General features: G+C 47.4%; 1 protein-coding gene across 1 annotated transcript in view; it reads right to left on the bottom strand.

Annotated features, from left to right (window-relative positions):
- Positions 1–1,306: 1,306 nt before the first annotated feature.
- The window catches only part of Hebp1 (heme binding protein 1), a 25,264-nt gene continuing 9,041 nt past the window's right edge, over positions 1,307–17,529 (bottom strand). The window contains exons 2-4 of the mRNA XM_050123251.1: positions 16,327–16,465; positions 13,893–14,073; positions 1,307–1,826 (exon numbers count right to left, since the gene is read on the bottom strand). Of these exons, the coding sequence (XP_049979208.1) occupies positions 1,652–1,826; positions 13,893–14,073; positions 16,327–16,465 (495 nt within the window). The 3' untranslated portion in view covers positions 1,307–1,651. The remainder of the gene's footprint in view (positions 1,827–13,892; positions 14,074–16,326; positions 16,466–17,529) is intronic.

The following is a 17,529-nucleotide window of genomic DNA, read 5'->3' as shown; positions in this document are numbered from 1 at the left end:
GAGTTTGGATCCTAGCATCCACATAAGAAGCCAGGCACCCCAACACCCTCTTTAGGCCTCTGTGTACACAAGCACGCATGCATGCACACAGACATACATATACACACACATATACACACACCATAAGTAAATAAAAATCCACACTGCCTGACATGACCTAAGGGCCCTATGCTATACTTCCTTTAGTCTTGGGTTCAGTGTGAAAGCCTGGGGTGGGTCTCACGTCCTCATCTGCGTGAGAGTCATGATACCACCCCCAATACAGAGTCAGAATGTGCACTGAGTGTCATAGTATACGCACAGTGCACGAGGTGGTGAGGCCAATCTTTAGAAACAGCCGGGGCTGCAAACCAGAAGCCACCCTGGAAGGCCTCCAGCAATCACTTCATCAGCTATGGTCTCTCCTTACCTCTCACTTGTGCCCACCTTTACTAAGCACAGAGCCCCTGCTGTTCCCATAGTAACCAAACCCCGACAGGTGGCCTTCTGACTCTCTCCTGGGGATCGTTACAATTGTCTAAGGCAGGGCTGTTGACAGGACTTGATCTTGGAGCACTGCACGACCCCGAAGCTCACTGCCTTGCCTACCCACACCTGTTCCGGCTCAGCTCTGCTCCCCGCTTCCCGCTTCCCACTCATGGCCTCTCCCTCTTTTTCTTCTCTGTGGGCCAAACTACTCATTTGCTTCATTCCTATCTCGTTCAGTTAAGGAAACTAGACTCGGGCCTTTTCTGAGCTCATCTCATCATACTGAATAAATCCTCCTCCTCATGAAATTCCCTGCCCCCAGGGCTGCTTGTGTGTGGGAGTGTGGTTGTCTTCTCCACCTGCCTTTGCCAACTTCTGCAAACCCCTGGGGATCACAGCTGCAAATCCGACCCTCAGCTATTGTTCCCAGATGTGCTTGCTGCCTGGTAGCCCTGGTACATAGCGGCTCAGAGGCAGCCAGGCATCAGAACACAGCCTCTTCCCTGGGATCCCTGAGGATGCTCTGCAGACTCCCAATCGCTAACTGCAGTGGCAAACATCAGCTGGGCTCCGCTAAGACTGTGAACCTCGGGGTTGGAGAGATGGCCCAATGGTGCTTGCCGCTCTTCCAGAGGGCTGGAGTTCAGTTCCCAGCAATAAAAGTCAGATGAAGCCCAGTCTGCTGTAACTCCAGCTCCATGGCATCTGATCTCTTCTCATGGGCTTATAGGGCCCCTGTACACACATGCACACACATACACGCACACACGCATGTAAAAATAAATATTTTTTAAAGGACGATAGAACCCAGGAAAAAAATTATACTTAGAATTGTCTCTGCCACTTAAGTCAAAGATTTGTATTTTTTTTTTGTTTCTTTCTAGATAAGTTCATAGACCAATCATAGGTGAAAGCCCATGCATAGATCACATGTTCCCTCACTAACAAAAATACAAAGTTGATAATAATGTTTAAGAATCAGTTTTCAGTGACTCAGACAGCGCAGAAAATGATGCTGGGATCTTTCTGATCTGCCACGGAATTTTATCCCTCAACAAGAAGGATGCTCCCAATCTTGTCTTGTTTTAGAAAAGCTGGAACTGGAGAAGCACTGCCCCCTGTCGACCCCAAGTCAGGGGACAGAGTGGCACACCTCCAGGACTTTCTCAGTTCAGAGGGCCACTCATGTCTTCACGAGCCAGACCTCATTACGACGTCCATAGGGCTTCATGGGCGGGTCATATCCGGTACAGTAGTAAACGTCACCCTGGTAGGTGGCTGGCGTGCCCTCCAGGGCGGTACGGAGCTGGGTGGCGTGAGCGATGTAGTCTGCTTCCTTGGCATAACCACCGAATTGTCTGGAAATAGGAGAGCAAAGGCTGGTGAGAAAGGACATGATCGTGCAGGGAAGGCCAGTCGTTTAGGGAGAAGACACGGCCGTGGTTAGGTTAAGCAAGCTAGGCAAGGTTAGGCGAGACTAGCGGGGTCTGATTCACCTCATCTGTGAACATGCAAAGACTGTTGTTCTCAAGTTATGCATGCTGCATGCAGCATTGCGGCTAAAAAACAAAACAAAACAAAACAAAACAACAACAACAACAACAACAAAAAAAAAAACCCTGTAACCCAGAGAATGAAATGCAGCTAAATGAGTCCCCTTAGGGGAGGCTGACAGTCTCAGGGCCTGTCGCCCTCTTCTCTGGCTCCCTCTGCTGCCTTAGCTGCTTCTCTTCTTAGCCTGTCACCGGCAGGAAGGGATACCTAGGAGGGGCCATGGTGGTGCTGCCGTGGCGGGGGTAGCAGTTGTATGTCTTCTAAAGCAGGGCAGCTGTCACGATGGAGCACATCCTAATGGAGACAAACAGTGTCTTCATTAGATGCTCACCAAGGTTGGGACCCCAGCGTGTCTTGGGAAGGACCCCATGCCAGCTTTACACGCTTTGACAACGAAGAGACCTCTTCTGCCCCCCCCCTTTTTTTTTGCACAATTACGAAAACTTCCTTTTCTAGGAAGTAAAGAGACTCCTCACGGATGGGGTTACTTCTCTTGGAGGCAGAAACGGGGACTAGAGGAGCCGTCCCTTTCGGGGTGAGGTTCTTCCTTGTGTCCCTGCGTCCACACCAAAACCCATCCCGCAGCCAGCTCTAAATATATCATTCTACATCTGGGTTACACTAACTTCTTTATTAGAGTCGAATACACCCGCATTGCTAATGAGCTTTGTGACTCAAAATCTGACTTCGCACCAGGCTGAGACGAGGCCAAATGGTACATTATTTTTGGTGGGGTTCTTTGAATCATGCTTGGCTCTTTTACGAGCGGTTAGTCACACTCAGCAAGCATTCCGCCTGTTGATTACAGGGTCACCCAGGACTTCATCTGTGAGGCATTGCTCATCTTAAGGGCCAAACAACAGCCAGCGAATATTGGAGACGAAGCCAATTTCAATTGATTGCAACTTGGTTCTTCATGAAAACTTATGGCAGGGCAGGAGGCAGATGAAGACAGCTGAGTTCTGCTTCACTGGGACTTGCCGAGGAGGAAATTGGATTAGCAGACAGAAGATGTGTTTCAAGGGCTTTTCTGGCAATAAAGGCCCGCGGGCGAGGTGCTGGAGTTTTGTAATGTCTGTGTTTAAGGACTGCCCGTGTGAAAGTGAGGATCTAGTAATAGGAGCATGAGCAGAAGGCTTCCCACAACCTCGACTTAGGCCTCGATATAAAACTGTTCTGTGAAAACGGATAACTCATGTTCTCTCAACTACCAATTCTGGGTGGGTTGGCACGATGCCTCCGAGGTTAAGAGCACCTGTTGCTCTCGCAGAGGACCTGAGTTCAGTTCCCAGCACCCACACAACACAGCAGCTCACAACTGCCTATAACCCCAGCTCCAGGCAATCCAATGCCCTCTTCTGGTCTCTGAAGACACAAAACCACGTACAGAGGCACACAGACAAGCTTAATTAAATGTGAGATAAAATCTTAAAAAACAAAAACAGTGCTGGACAGTGCTGGCGCATACCTTTAATCCCAGCACTCAGGAGGCAGAGGCAGGTGGATCTCTGTGAGTTTGAGGCCAGGCTGGTCTATAGAGCGAGTTCCAGGATAGGCTCCAAAGCTACAGAGAAATCCTGTCTCAAAACACACACACACAAAAAAAAAAAACCAAACAAACAAACAAAAAAACAAACAAACAAAAAAAACCAGCACTAAAAAACTGATTTTGGAAAGGTCCAGAAGTATTGTTCTTAAATGTGCCTTCATCAGCCGAAGGCAAAATGGCTGCGTGCCTGCTCCAATCCTATCCCAGCCACATTCCAGCTCCCAGTCAAAGTCAAATCCTTTAGTATCTCGACTGTTTGAGTCAGGATGGTGACAGTGCCAATCTTGAGAGGCTATCGGGGAGCTGAAGTGAGGAGAAAAGACTGCGGACTGCCCAGTGGAGTGCTAGGGGGTACAAGTATCACAGCTGTCCCTTGCCATCTATGAGGTGCGTATTCTAGGTCTCCGCAAAGATATTAAAATCTGTAGTTACTCAAATCACTTACGCAAAAGGCACAGTATCTGGATACGGCCCATGGGATCCTCTCATATGCTTGTGTGAGTGTGTGTGTGTGTGCATGCGTGTGTGTGCAGGTATGACGTGTGAGGGAGGATATGTGTATGTACGCTACAGCACAGGTGGGGAGAAGGCGACAACCTTAGGCAGTCAATTTTCTCTTTCTGTGGTGGGGCTCGGGGCTCAAACTCAGATCTCCAGGCTTGCACGGCAAACACATTCCCCACTGAGTGCTGGCCCCTCTCGTGCCCTTCAAAGGATTTTTGGATTACGGGCCACACCTCGTGCAATGGAAATGCTCTATAAATAGCTGCTACAATGCATTTTTTTTAGGGAATAATGATGAGGGGAAAAACGTTTGTGGGGCCAGCAAATGGCTCATATGGTAAAAATACTTGCCAACCAAGCCTGATAACCAGGGGATACCCAGGATCCACGTGGTCAAAGAGAACCAACTCCTGCCAAGTCATTCTCTGACATCCATATGCTCACCATGGCATGCACTCATTTATATACACGTACGCACGCACGCACGCACTACCACCACCACCACCACAAACAACAGCAGCTGTCCCACAGTGTTTTGTAAAATGTTTCTATATGTTTGTTACAGGTGCGGATTACAAGTATTTTGCCACACAGACCTGTGTTGGGTCAAGCAGATAGACGAATATTCATGTGGTAATTTCTTAAAATTAAAAAAAATAAGAAGAAGAAACAGGTGGATATCTAGGAGTTGGAGGACAGGCTCCAAAAAGCTACAAAGAAACCCTGTCTCGAAAAATAAAACAAAACAAAAAAAGTCTATTTACTTATTTATTTAAGGTGTGTGTGTGTGTGTGTGTGTGTGTGTGTGTGTGTGTGTGTGGTGCATGTTGCATGTCATGGTGCCGCGCTGTGGCGGGGACCGAGAACAACTTGTGCAGGTCGTTTCTTTGTTTTCACAGTGTGGATCTGGAGAATTAAGCTCAGCCATCAGCCTTGTGGGCCAACACCGTTACAAGCGGAGCCATCTCAACAGCCCTCACATAGCCCTTCCTAACTATTTTAATGTCTATCCGTCACCGTCACCGTGTGACAGCTAAATTTTGTCAGCTTGACTGAATTTGGAATCACCCAGGGGACACACCTCAGGGTGTGCCAGTAAGAATGTTTCCAGCAACGTAATAGAGGAAGGAACGAGCATGCGCAGTGTGGCCTCACAGACTGAATGCAAAGAAAAGAGAAAGCGGGCTGAGCATCCACTGCGCCCATTACTCTCCGCTTGATGGATGCGCTGTGCCAGTTGCCTCACAGTCCTGCCTCCAGCTTCTCTGCCACGACGGGCTGCATTCCCTCTCAAACCCAGCCTCTGAGGACCTTCCTCCCTTAAGCTGCTCTTTGTCAGGGTTTTTGTCGTAGCAACAAGGAAACTAATGCACACTGAAATCGTAGACAGGGCAAAGAACTGGAGTCAGATAGGCTCACTGGGAAAGCGATGGAGCTGGTAGCAGAAGCACAGGCGTCTCCACTCAGGAGGTACTGGCTACAGTCACAGCGAGGAGAGCTCAAAAGTGGCTCTCAGGGGCCCAGGGACCTCAGTGGTGACTACAGGAACAGGACCTGACAAAGGACTCTTGGGAGGAGGAAACCCCGTGGAGGGCGACAAAGGGAATGCCATCACTCAGGAATTTATTACGTTCACTCCTGAAAGCCCCCGGCTTCTTTAACATTTGTTCCTGGGAAAAACACGATGCTTGGAATAAAAATAAAATCTCCCTCTGGCTTCACCATGGAAACGACTAGAAAACAAACATCGCTGGGAGGGTCACAGAGACACGGGCATGTGCTCTCTTCTCTGCCCATTTTACCAACTCACTCTGGCCCCATCCCAGAAAGATACAAACAAACCAGACAGCCGACTCCACCCAGGACCACAGCCCCCCACACGGAGGAGGCCCAGCACTGGCCCCTCACACGGAGGCAGGCGGCCCAGCACTGGCTGACTCAGCCCGTCACCACCACCAACCACCTCGTTCCTGCTGGTCTCAGCTTCCCCGCCCCGCACACAGGGGGCGTGTGTGGACAGCTGTGTGTCTACAGCACTCTAGACGCATCAGTGCGCTCAAATGCGCACCAAGGAATGCTCGTAAAGTACTCTGAGCTCCCAAAAGGAAATAAAGTGCTCCCATTGTTTCTGCAAGCCTGTTAATAAGTTTCTAACTCCTTGTCTTCAAAGAAGCTGTCCTCTGGGGCGCTGTATTTTATCTCGCCCAATGTTAGAATAGAGACTACGGTTACCATGGAAGCAAAAGACACAGACACACAGATACATACACACACACACACACATGCACGCACGCACACACACATGCAAGCACACACTTCCAGAAACAAGGGACTAACTAAATAGACTAGGGAAGTTAGGAGGTGGTTAAGAGGCAGACTTTCAGTCAGTCAAAGAGGGCAATTCGCCCACCATGTTATCTCTCTGAGGTCTGTGATGCTAATATTCAGTTTAGCACCACAGGGAAGGGGAAAAATGGAATGACTATGGGATTGACCGTCTAGTGTTGTCTAAACCTTTAACAGGAGGTCAACAGCAGCTGGCAGAGTTGGCTGCTGTCCTTTTCTCTCCCACTGTCACTGTGACAAACAGGGACCCAGAGAAACTCGGGGGAGAAAAGGGTTTCTTTGGCTTAACTTCCACATCACAGTCCACTGAGGGAACTCAGGATGGGAATCTGGAGGCAGGGACTGAAGCAGAGGTCACAGAGGAACCCTCTTTACTGGCTTGCCACCCATGGCTTACTCACCTCGCTTTCTTATAGCACCAAGCACCACCAGCCCAGGGCTGGCACCTCCCACAGTGGGCTGTGCCCGCCCATATCAATCATTAATCAATAGAAGGCCCCAAAACAAAACAAAAACCTCCTTATAGCCCAATATAATGGAGGTAATTTCTCAGTTGAGATTCCCTCTTCCCAGGTGGCTAGTTTTATGTCAATTTGACACAAACAAGGGTCCTCTGAGGAGAGCAAGCCTGTAGGTCCTTTTCTCAATTGGCGATTGATGGGAGAGGGCCCAGTCCATTGTGGATGAGGCCACCCCTGGGCTGCTGGCTCTGGGTTCTATAAGGAAGCAGACTGAGTGAGCCATGAAGAGCAAGCCAATCACTCCTCCATGGCCTCTGCATCAGCTTCTGCCTCCAGGTTCCTGCCCTGTGTGAGTCCCTGTCCTGACTTCCTTCAGTGATAAACAGCAATGTGGACTCGTAAGCCACATAAGCCCTTCCCTCCCCAAGTTGTTTTCAGGCATGGTGTTTCATCAGAGCAACGAAGACACCACGTGACTCTAGATTGTGCCACGTTGACAAAAACTAAGCAGCCCAGCGCTGTATGCCACAGCTATGCACCAGGTATGAAGAACAGCAGCAGAGTAACTGCATCTCTCGATTCTGTAGCGAGGAGGACATTTCTCTCAAGCAGACGGACAAGCCCTGACTGCGTGGAACATCCCTGAGCACAAAGCCCAGGCGGAGCACGACAGCTGAAGAGCTCTGTGGCACCCTGGCCACCAGCTTTAACTGTTCGGTCAGATTATAAGGGCAGATGGAAACACAACCTAATGGGTGATGTGTGGACATTTACATATATGATCTTATCTCATCCTTACAGTGGGCTAGGCATTCTTACATCTGTCCTACAGACATGGAAACCATGAGTCATATGCCATCAATTCTAAGGTCATGGCTGCTGAGTGAACTGGGGCTGTAACGTTGGTCACCTGACAATGAACTCCTGGTTTCCAGCTTCCCCTCTTTTCTTTATTGTTTGCAGAGTAGGGAAGCAAATTAAAAATCATGCTCACAATGCTCTCCATCACTGAGTCTCACCCCTTGCTCTTCCAACTTCTTCTAATTATAAAACACAGATATACATGTATATACACACCCACCCCACACTCATATATATATATATCCAGTTATGGTGGTGCATACTTTTAATCCCTGAAGATCTCTTGTGAGTTCCAGGTCAGCCTGGTCTATCTACATAGTGAGTTCCAGGATAGCCAGGGCCAGGGTTACATGGTAAGACTCTGTCTCAGACAAAGACATAAAAGTATTTGGGTAGTATTACATTTCTTCCTAAGGCATTTTATTTATCTAGAAAGTCCTGTTAATTAATGTATGCTCTCTCTGAAGACACCTCTTTACAAGACTGTAGGAAAAGAATTTAGTCACCAGACTGCATTATGGAAATAGTTCTTCTGGTTAGAAATAGCCCTGTTGCTTTGTCTTATCAGCCTTGCTTTCAGCTGAATCAGAGAGTGACACACAGTGCTGGAAATGCACATTTGATTTGTGGTGACACCATGTGGCCAACCTAGGAATAATCCCACAATAAATTAGAATTCTATGTTCAGTTATAACACATTCATTCATGGAGCAAGGCTAAATCAGTGCAGTATTTGGCACTTTTAAATATTGTTTTGGTTTGTTTGAGGCAAGGTTTCACTATGTACCCTGGGCTAGCCTCAAACTGCCTCCCAAGTGATGGGGTTATAGATATGTGCTGCCTTCATGTGTTTAGATTTCATAGAAGTCCACAGACCTGACTCAATTCTTCCTCTCCTCTCCCCTTATTCCCCTCCCCCTCCCTCCTTCCCTCCCTTCTTTCTTCCTGGTATGGAAAGTCCTTCTGTATATGTGTTTTGTTATTGGTTAATTAATAAAGAAGATGCTTGGGACCATAGACAGGGCAGAATAGAGCTAGGTGGGAAAACTAAACCGAATGCTGGGAGAAAGTAGGCGGAATCAGAGAGACACCATGTAGCCGCTGAAGGAGAAAGATTCCCGCAGGAGTTTGATGGAAACTTGCTGGTAGGCCATGACCTCATAATGATGCACAGGTGGATAGAGATGGGTTAATTTAAGATATAAGAGCTAGCTAGCAATATGCCTAAGTGATTGGCCAAGCAGTGTTTTAATTAATACAGTTTCTGTGTGATTACTTCGGGTCCAGGTGGTTGGAACGAACAGTCTCCGCTAACATCCTCCCTTCCATGGATTCACTTTATATGTGTGTTGGGTACAGTGTGTGCTCATGTATGTATACACTGGTGTGCGTGCACAGATGTGTGAAGGACAGTGGTTAACACTGGGTGTCTTCCTTACTACTCTCCACCTTATTTTTTAAAATGTCCCTCACTGGACCTGGAGCTCACCGGTTCTGCTAGAGCCGCTGGCCAGTGAGCAGCAGAGCTCTCTCCATCTCTGCCTCCCCAGCACTGGAATAGAAATGTGTGTTGCTGACCCAGGCTTTTTCTTCGTCGCATAAGTGCCAGAGATCCAAACTCAGGTCCTCTGGCTTACACGGCAAGCAATGTCATCAACCGGCCCACCTCTCCAGCTCTGAGTCGACCCTTTAATATTGACTTATTTGTGCACACATGTGTGCCGTGTGTGTGTGTGCATGTTTGCACATGCCCACGATGCCATATGGAGGCCAGAGGACAACTCTGGGGAGCTGATTCTCTCCTTCCACTTTGTTGAGCTTAGGGTTTCCTGTTTCTGCTGCTTCACCACATGGCTAGCTGGACTATGGCTTCCAGATGGTTCTGTTTCCACTTCCCATCTCGCCATAGGGGTGCTGTGCCTGCAGGTGCATGACAGTACATCTGTGCTTTCATGTGGGTTCTGGGGACTGAACTTAGGTTAGCAGGCTTGTGTGGCTGTTCAGACCCACAGAGTCATCTCCCTGGTCCTAATCTACCCTTTGCCTAAATGCCCTTTTCCATCCTAAGGAACCAAGTTCCTCAGAGGGTGGTTAACTCAAGTTAAGAGCAGAAGACAGTAAGATGTGCTTGAAAGCAAGGAAGATGCTGAGAGGTGTGAGAGGACAACATAGTGAGTTCAAGGCCAGTGTAGGATCCTAAGACCCAGTCTCATAAAGGGAGGGAGGGGATGGAAATAGCTCCGTGGTAAAAGTGCTTGCATGAGATCCTGAGTGAATCTGCCATCCTGACAATAAACCAGGCACATAGCGAGAGCACCTGAAATATCTGCGCCCTCCTGGGGTGACAGGAAATGGAGATAGGTGGCCTGGTTTGGTAGTAGAAAAGGAGCAGAGTCTGTCTGAAACAAAGCGAACACCAAGGATCAAGACCCAAGCTCTCCTCTGACCTTCACATCCTCTCCACGGCATACCCACGCCTGCGTTTATACCCACAACAAATAAATAGATTCTTTTCAAAAAGTCTAGAAGGAAAAATGAAAAACAACAAAGAATGAGTATAAAGCAGTGCAAAGCATCCAGCATGCCTAAAGTCGTAGGTGTCTGTGTATGGCAAAAGCAAAAAACAAACAAGCAACAGAGAGGAGGATCTCTGCCTTTGGAAGACATCGGTGAAAGAAATCGTCATTCTAAAAACTAGCAAAGGAGGAGAAGGTGACAGCCATGCATCCTGATCTTTCTATATGACCCTGCCTTTGTAGAACCAAACAAGGGAAGAGGGGAGACTTGTCTTTGTTGAGGTACGCCAGCTGATAAACGAAGGTGCAAACAGAGGACATTATTTGGTAAGCTCCAATGGGACAGGCACCTAAGCGGGGACATCCATGGCTTACCAGACAACTCCACAGGAACAGAGGTTAGTGGACACAGGAGGCCCTGCCAGGGCTCGGCACCTAGAGGCACAGGAGCCCCTGCCAGGGCTTGGCATCTAGAGGCACAGGAGTCCCTACCAGAGCTGAGCAACTAGATATACAGGAGCCCCTACCAGAGCTCAGAACCTAGAGACACAGGAGCCCCTATCAGGGCTCGGCACCTAGAGGCACAGGAGCCCCTGCCAGGGCTCGGCACCTAGAGACACAGGAGTCCCTACCAGAGCCAAACTCCTAAGAAATACTTGGGCTCCAAACTTGCTCTCAGTCTAAATGGATCTCTAGTACCAAATACCAGTCTCCAGGCAACACAGGACAAAGGGACATGTTTAAATGCCACATAAATGCAAGCTGCGAGACTGAGACATTTGGGAAACAACAAGACCAGTGATCCGCCAACCGCAAGAACAAATGAATGCGTTCTGCGGTGTGGAGAATTAGAGATTGAAAAAGCTTGAAGACGGACTGACCAAAGCCAGATGGCTCAGCAGATAAAGTACTTGCCGTACAAACCTAATGACTTGAGTTTGATCCCCCAAACTGGCAATGGAAGGAGAGAACTGACTACCAAGATTGTTCTCTGACCTCCAATGCACGTGTGAACACGCATTACACATACTCAATAAAAAATTAACTGACTAATCGCAAAGCAGTCATGGGTTCAAGTAAACCTTGAAAATGAACTATAAGATGGTGGGAGAGTCAGACATGTATGCCTGTAATCTCAGAACTCGAGGCCTGCTCGGAATGCGTTAAGAGACCCTGACTCAAGCACCCAAATAAGTAAGTAAATTAATAAACAAAGATCTAGATAAATAACTAGTTTATATTATTAGAATTGAGCAAATTACTGTTAACATTTAGAAGTAGTGTGGTATTATGATTGTACTTTTTAAAAGAAAATCCAGTAGTTCCATTAAACTATTTATGGGTGAAATCATATAATGCCTGGAATTACTCAAAAAAGTAGTTCAGGGTGTTCTGCCTGTCAACATAAGACAGGAAACTGTCCCCGGGTTTACCATCCATGCGAATGACAGGTTGCAAATGTTTTCACTATCTTTTGATCTCTGCCTCTTATAGGTGGCTGGGGGTGCTCCTCAGTAGTGGAGCATGCTTAGGAGGAAAATTTCCATAAAATATTTAGCAATTATATTAACAAAATATATTATAACATATATTTTATATAATATAAAATAACAAAAGCAATTATACTGTGATAGTTTGGGTGCAAATGTAGGCTCGGGTATTTGAACACTTGGTCCCCAGCTGGTGGTGCTGTTTGGGGAGATTATGAACCTTTGCAGGAGGAAAGATGTCAGGAGATGTGAGCTCTGAGAGTTTAAAGTCTTGCTCCATTTGCTTTCCTTTCTGTTTTGTGTTTCCTGTTGGGTTGCGATCTCTCTTGCTCCGGCCTCCTGCTCCCATGCACCAGCCACCATGATGGACTCTCCCTCTGGAGCCGTAAGACAAAATAAACTCTACGGGATTTTATCACAACAACAGAACAGTAACTATGACAGTACCAACTCATTATTCTGAGTCTGGATGGACAAACGGTTAGAGCTTAGCTGCATCTGCAACTGTGGCCACCACGGCTGAAGATGTTTGTCTTCCTCTGCACGTGGCTAGGTACCTGTCACCTGGGATTTTAACAAATGGGGAGTCACCAACCACTTAGAAGAGACTTGGCTTCTAAGAGAGGCCTGGACCAAAGGACAAAAGACATGTGCTGGGGCTGGGGTGAGTGGGGAACTGGTTCAATTGTGCCAATCTTCAGGTAATTACTAGATAAAGAATAATAGGTCACAGCATTAAGTAACTTACAAATAGTGTTTTAGAGAGTATTAATAGGTAGCCTTTCACAGTAGCCCGGGGTACTGAGTATCACATTCATTATATCAGCAGGGCTTAGTCTATGGGGAAAACTAGGCCTTAAAGAGGCTTAGTAACTTCTAAAGCAAAGTCTTGCTATTACACAGCAGAACTGAGAATCGTTCTACGTAACAGCGGTTTATACTTTGCACCAGACCACCTATCAAACTGCAGGAAGGAGAGCGGGCAAGACAGAGCGGAACGACAGAGAGACCAGTAGACATCTAGGGGACGAGATTTAAGGAGGCTCTTACTCTCAGAGCTCACCCTGCACTTGGGTGGCTGTAGGAGTAAAGTGCTTCCTTAAATGTTTGCATCCTGGGTCCCTCAGTTACCTATCTCAGTCCTGACTCTGCTTAGAGTTCACCCAGCCTCTGCGCAGAGGCAGGGAAGTCTGAATGAGGACTAGAGTAAAAAGAAACAGAACTCGAGGGTTCCATCGGCAGCAGCACAGCTGTGTATTCCACCACTGACCTCTGGGGGACTCTGTTCACCCAGCCAAAGACCTCAGAGAGCTGGCGCGCTCACAGCCGGCCTTCTAAGGAATAAGGGTGGGAAGGAAGTCCCACCCTCAGAGCAGGAATTGGAGCAGGGAAGCCAGTAGGCCACCTTTGTATGGGGTGGGCTTGTAGTGGACAGAAACTCCGTGCAGCGGGAGATCATTTATACGGCTAATTTTCAAAGTGGTCTTGAGCAGAACCCAACCCCCAGCCTATGGCTACTATTAAAGAAGATTTTGGTCTTCTGAACCTTATCAGGGGCCTGTTACACAGTGGGATTTTGACGAGCAGGGAGTCACCAGTTATCTAAAAGATTTGATTTGCAGGGCAGGCCATGTACCAGGCCTGGGGTGTGAGTAGCTCAGTGGTAGAGCACACGCTTAGCATGCATGGGGCAGTGGGTTCAAGTTCCAGCACCAAGAGAACAAAGCAAAGTAAAAGAAACAGAAGCCGGCAACGGTTTGCCCCCACTACTTCCTATAGTGAAGAAACGTAACCGTAACCGTGAGGGAGTCCCTGAAACAGAATCAGAAGGACAAGAGAGTGGATGTGTCCTTTGCCTAGAGGACCACAGACCAGGAACAATCAGGGGGGTGGCTGTTTAGCTCTGACAAACACTCACTACCCTTCTACATTCAAAGGAAGTGCGGGGCGTAAATCACGTTCCCCACTATTACATTCCAATTTACTTGTGAGCCCAAACTACGATTGATGTATATATCCCTTGGTTTTTCTAAGACCCTGCTGTGGATAATGTAGGTAGGTATTCATCTTCAACAGCGAAAAGATTCAAGAAGAATCCGAGGCCGTCAAGCGTGGACAGGGATGCTAAGAACCCTCCCCTTACGTGGAATAGACGGTGATGCCCTCGCGCTCCTCGATCTTCACGCTCTCGTCACCCGGAACCGGTGGGCTGCTTTGAAACTGGTTCGGAATCCGGAACCAGACTTTCAGCTTCTTCTGTAGGGAGCCATCTTCATTGGGAAACACGGCAAAAGAGATAGGGACTGTCATGCCCATGCCGATTCCTGAAGGCATCAGAACACAGAGGGCAGCAGGCGTTAGCTAGAGCCTCTATGGGCCATGGATATAGTTTCTCTTCCAAGGCATCTTTTTTTAAAACGAACAACAAACATTTCAGGCAGTAAAAAAATATATAATTAGACTTGTGCAAATGTTTTATATAACTTTTATATGCTGGAGATAAGAGTATAATGGCGCTATCCATTTTTACGTGTTTGCATGTGTGCCTTCTGAGCGTATGTGTATCACATTCACGTAAGTGCCTGTGAAGGCCAGAAGAGGAGGTACTGGGTCCCCGGAACTGGAACCACAGATGACTGGGAGCCGTGTGGGTGCTGGGAGCCGAGCACTGGTTCTCTGCAAGCTCAGCCAGTGCTCTTAGACGCTGAGCCGTCTCTCCAGCCTTTAGGTCCTCTGTAAGAGCAGTAATTCATCTTATAACAGTGCACCGCCTCTCCAGCCCCCATGCTTGAGGAAACAAAAGACACACACACAAAAAAAACCCTATTTGGTGACACATAGCAAGACTGTAGATATGTCAGGATCCGCATATTTGAGAAAAATAAAATATGGGGAAGGATGGGTAATAAGACCCCCGCCCCTTGCAGGACAAAGTGTAACTGTTCAAAACAGGAGTATGTCTGAGTAAATTATGGACACGTGATGCTATCCATACAAGGCAACTATGAGGAATTGTGCTGAGAAGACTGTTTAACCACAGAGCATAATTACAAAATAACAGGTAAAAGGGACAAAATATGCAATAGTAGGGATATTCGGTTTATATTGAAAGGTCCCCTGAAAGGCCTGGTGTGGTGCCACAGGCCTATAATCCTAGCATTCCAGAGGAAGGATTGCGTTCCAGGCAGCCCAAGTTATTGTAGCAAGATCCTGACTCAAAATCCGAGAGCTGAGGATGTAGCTCAATGGTAGAACATTTGCTTAGCACACCCAAGGCCCTGGGTTCGACCCCCTAGCGCTTCGAAGCTCTAGAGACACAGACATGTGTGAGCTAGAATGGAGGCAGAAATTAGCCATTGAGTTTTGTTTATACATATTGACAACCGAGACAGATACTTTAACAGTTAAGAGAAAAAATTCTCCTTAACCTCTTATAGGGAATCTTATTTTCCAAAGCCTGCTTATTTTGCTCTAAGAAAACATTACCATGGTTAAAATAGTTCTGGATTATCTTTCTAACAACCAGCATGGGAAATACTCAAAAATCAAACCCAGTATCTCTATTTTCATGTTCTTTTAAAACCCATGACTAGGGGCTGGAGAGATGGCTCATAGGTTAAGAGCATTGCTTGCTCTTCCAAAGGTCCTGAGTTCAATTCCCAGCAACCACATGGTGGCTCACAACCATCTGTAATGGGGTCTGGTGTCCTCTTCTGGCCTGCAAGCATACACACAGACAGAATGTTGTATACGTAATAAATAAATATATATTTTAAAAAAAATAAAACCCATGACTAGTTTGCAGGGATTCTGCAGGGCTGCCTGAATTAGAAAGCTGCCTATGAGCCCAACAAGCTGATGTGGCGTCACACGCCTCTCATCACTCGGCAAGCAGAGGCAAGCGAATCTCCGTGAGTTCGAGGCCAGCCTGCTTGTCAGCTCCGGGACAGCCTCACTATGTAAACACCCTGCCGCAACCAACCCCCAACCCCCAAGAAATAAGTAAAAATAAAACTAAAATTTACACTCCCATGGTGTACCTTACATAAACTTCAGCCCAATGACTAGAAATGGGGCTGGAGGAGGGGGCAGCCAGTCTGGGCTGCTGTGTCCCAACGCCAGGAATGGCTTGAGAGTTCACAGACCTTAGACCACCAGAGCTGAGTCTGGGGCTGCCACACGCACAGCTCACTGGGCCTTTGCAGCTAACAGCCTGAGGGCTGACGGATTTCCAGCCTGGTGCTGACAGTTTCCAGTCAGATGACAGCCGTGCACAGAACCCAGCTTCCTATGGGTGTGCTCTGCCCACTCACCCACGGTGAACACGTAGTGTTAAAAAACACAGTAAAACAGACGAGTGAGCACCACTCTGCACTTGGGAAGAACCACGAACTGAGTGACGGAGAACGTGTATATCTCGAAATGAGAGGCCAGCTGGGCTGACAGCAGAGCGGTCTGATAGCAGAGCTTCCGGCCGTGAGCTTTGGAATAGGCAGTCACAGGTGTCTATAGTCACCCCTGGCATTTCCTTGGCTGACATGAGCTCACACAGAGCCCCATCCCTCTGGGGTGCTCACCCTTGTCATTGGTGCCACCCACATACTTCATGATCTTGGGCATTGCTTCCCGGAGAGCCTCATCCACAGGCTTGTCTGTCACTTCCACGGTGGCGAACTTCCCTCCTTCACAGGCCCTCTCCTCATAGGAGACGTCTTCCTAGAGATCCAGGAGACACAGTGATGAGAACAGAGATCGAAGCAGCGAGAAACTCCTCAGAGTGGGTACGGTGGCCATGTAGACGGAGTAGAAATGAAGTACCATGAGATCCTGGAAACTCTCTATAGACCAGGCTGGCCTCAAACTCAGAAACACAGAATTAAAGGCATGTGCCCTATGCCCGGCTGATTCTGAGGTTTTTACAAATGTAGATTATCAAAAGTTATTTAAAAATCTTACAGGAAGGGCTAGTGTGTGCCTGTAATGGCAGCACTTGGGAGGTAGAGACAGAGTAAGAGTTCAGGGTTATCCTCAGCTATATAACAAGATGAAGGTCAACCTGGGCTACATGATAGGCTGTCTCAAAGCAAACCCATGACCACCAAACAACAAATAAATTTTATGATTGATATTCTGAGGTTGCTAGAGAAGCTATTGGATCTCAGAATACTGGAGACAACACAAAAGTGAAACACTAAGAAATCGAAAAGATTTTGGAGACTAAAAAAGGAGAAAGAAACAAAGAAATATGGGGTGCTGGAGAGGTAGCTCAGAGTGAAGACTGTGTGCTGTTCTTGCAGAGGACTCAAGCTTCGATCCCAGCACCCATGTTGGGCAGCTCACACTCTTTGTAATTACAGGTCCAAGGGATCCAAAGCCTCTGCCTCTGGACTCGGGGGGTACCCCAACTCACATACACATAATTAAAAATAAATAAATCTTTAAAAAAATCTGCTTACTGATATGAAAAAAAAATCCCTAGAAAGGTTAGCAGATAGTGTTGCTTGGAACATCCCAGAAAATTAAGAACATCACAGGGTAAGATGATAAAGGAAGTTAGCAAGAGAAGATGTGAAGGCTGGACTGGGAGGCACTGGTGAGGGAGAGGAAGAAGGATCAGAAGTTCTAGGCCAGCCTGGGCTCCATGATACCTTGTCTCAAAATGCAAAATAATAATTAAATCAAACCAAAAAAAAAAAAAAACAACCCTCCAAATGCTCCCTTTTACCAGATAAAACCACCCAAAGAAGCTATAAACAACAGAAAAGGAGAAGAGGAGGGGG

Source organism: Alexandromys fortis, unplaced genomic scaffold, assembly GCF_014885135.2.
Source record: "Alexandromys fortis isolate MF-2015 unplaced genomic scaffold, M_Fortis_MF-2015_v1.1 scaffold_223, whole genome shotgun sequence".
Lineage (NCBI taxonomy): Eukaryota > Metazoa > Chordata > Mammalia > Rodentia > Cricetidae > Alexandromys > Alexandromys fortis.
This window is presented reverse-complemented; position numbering and strand designations above follow the sequence as displayed.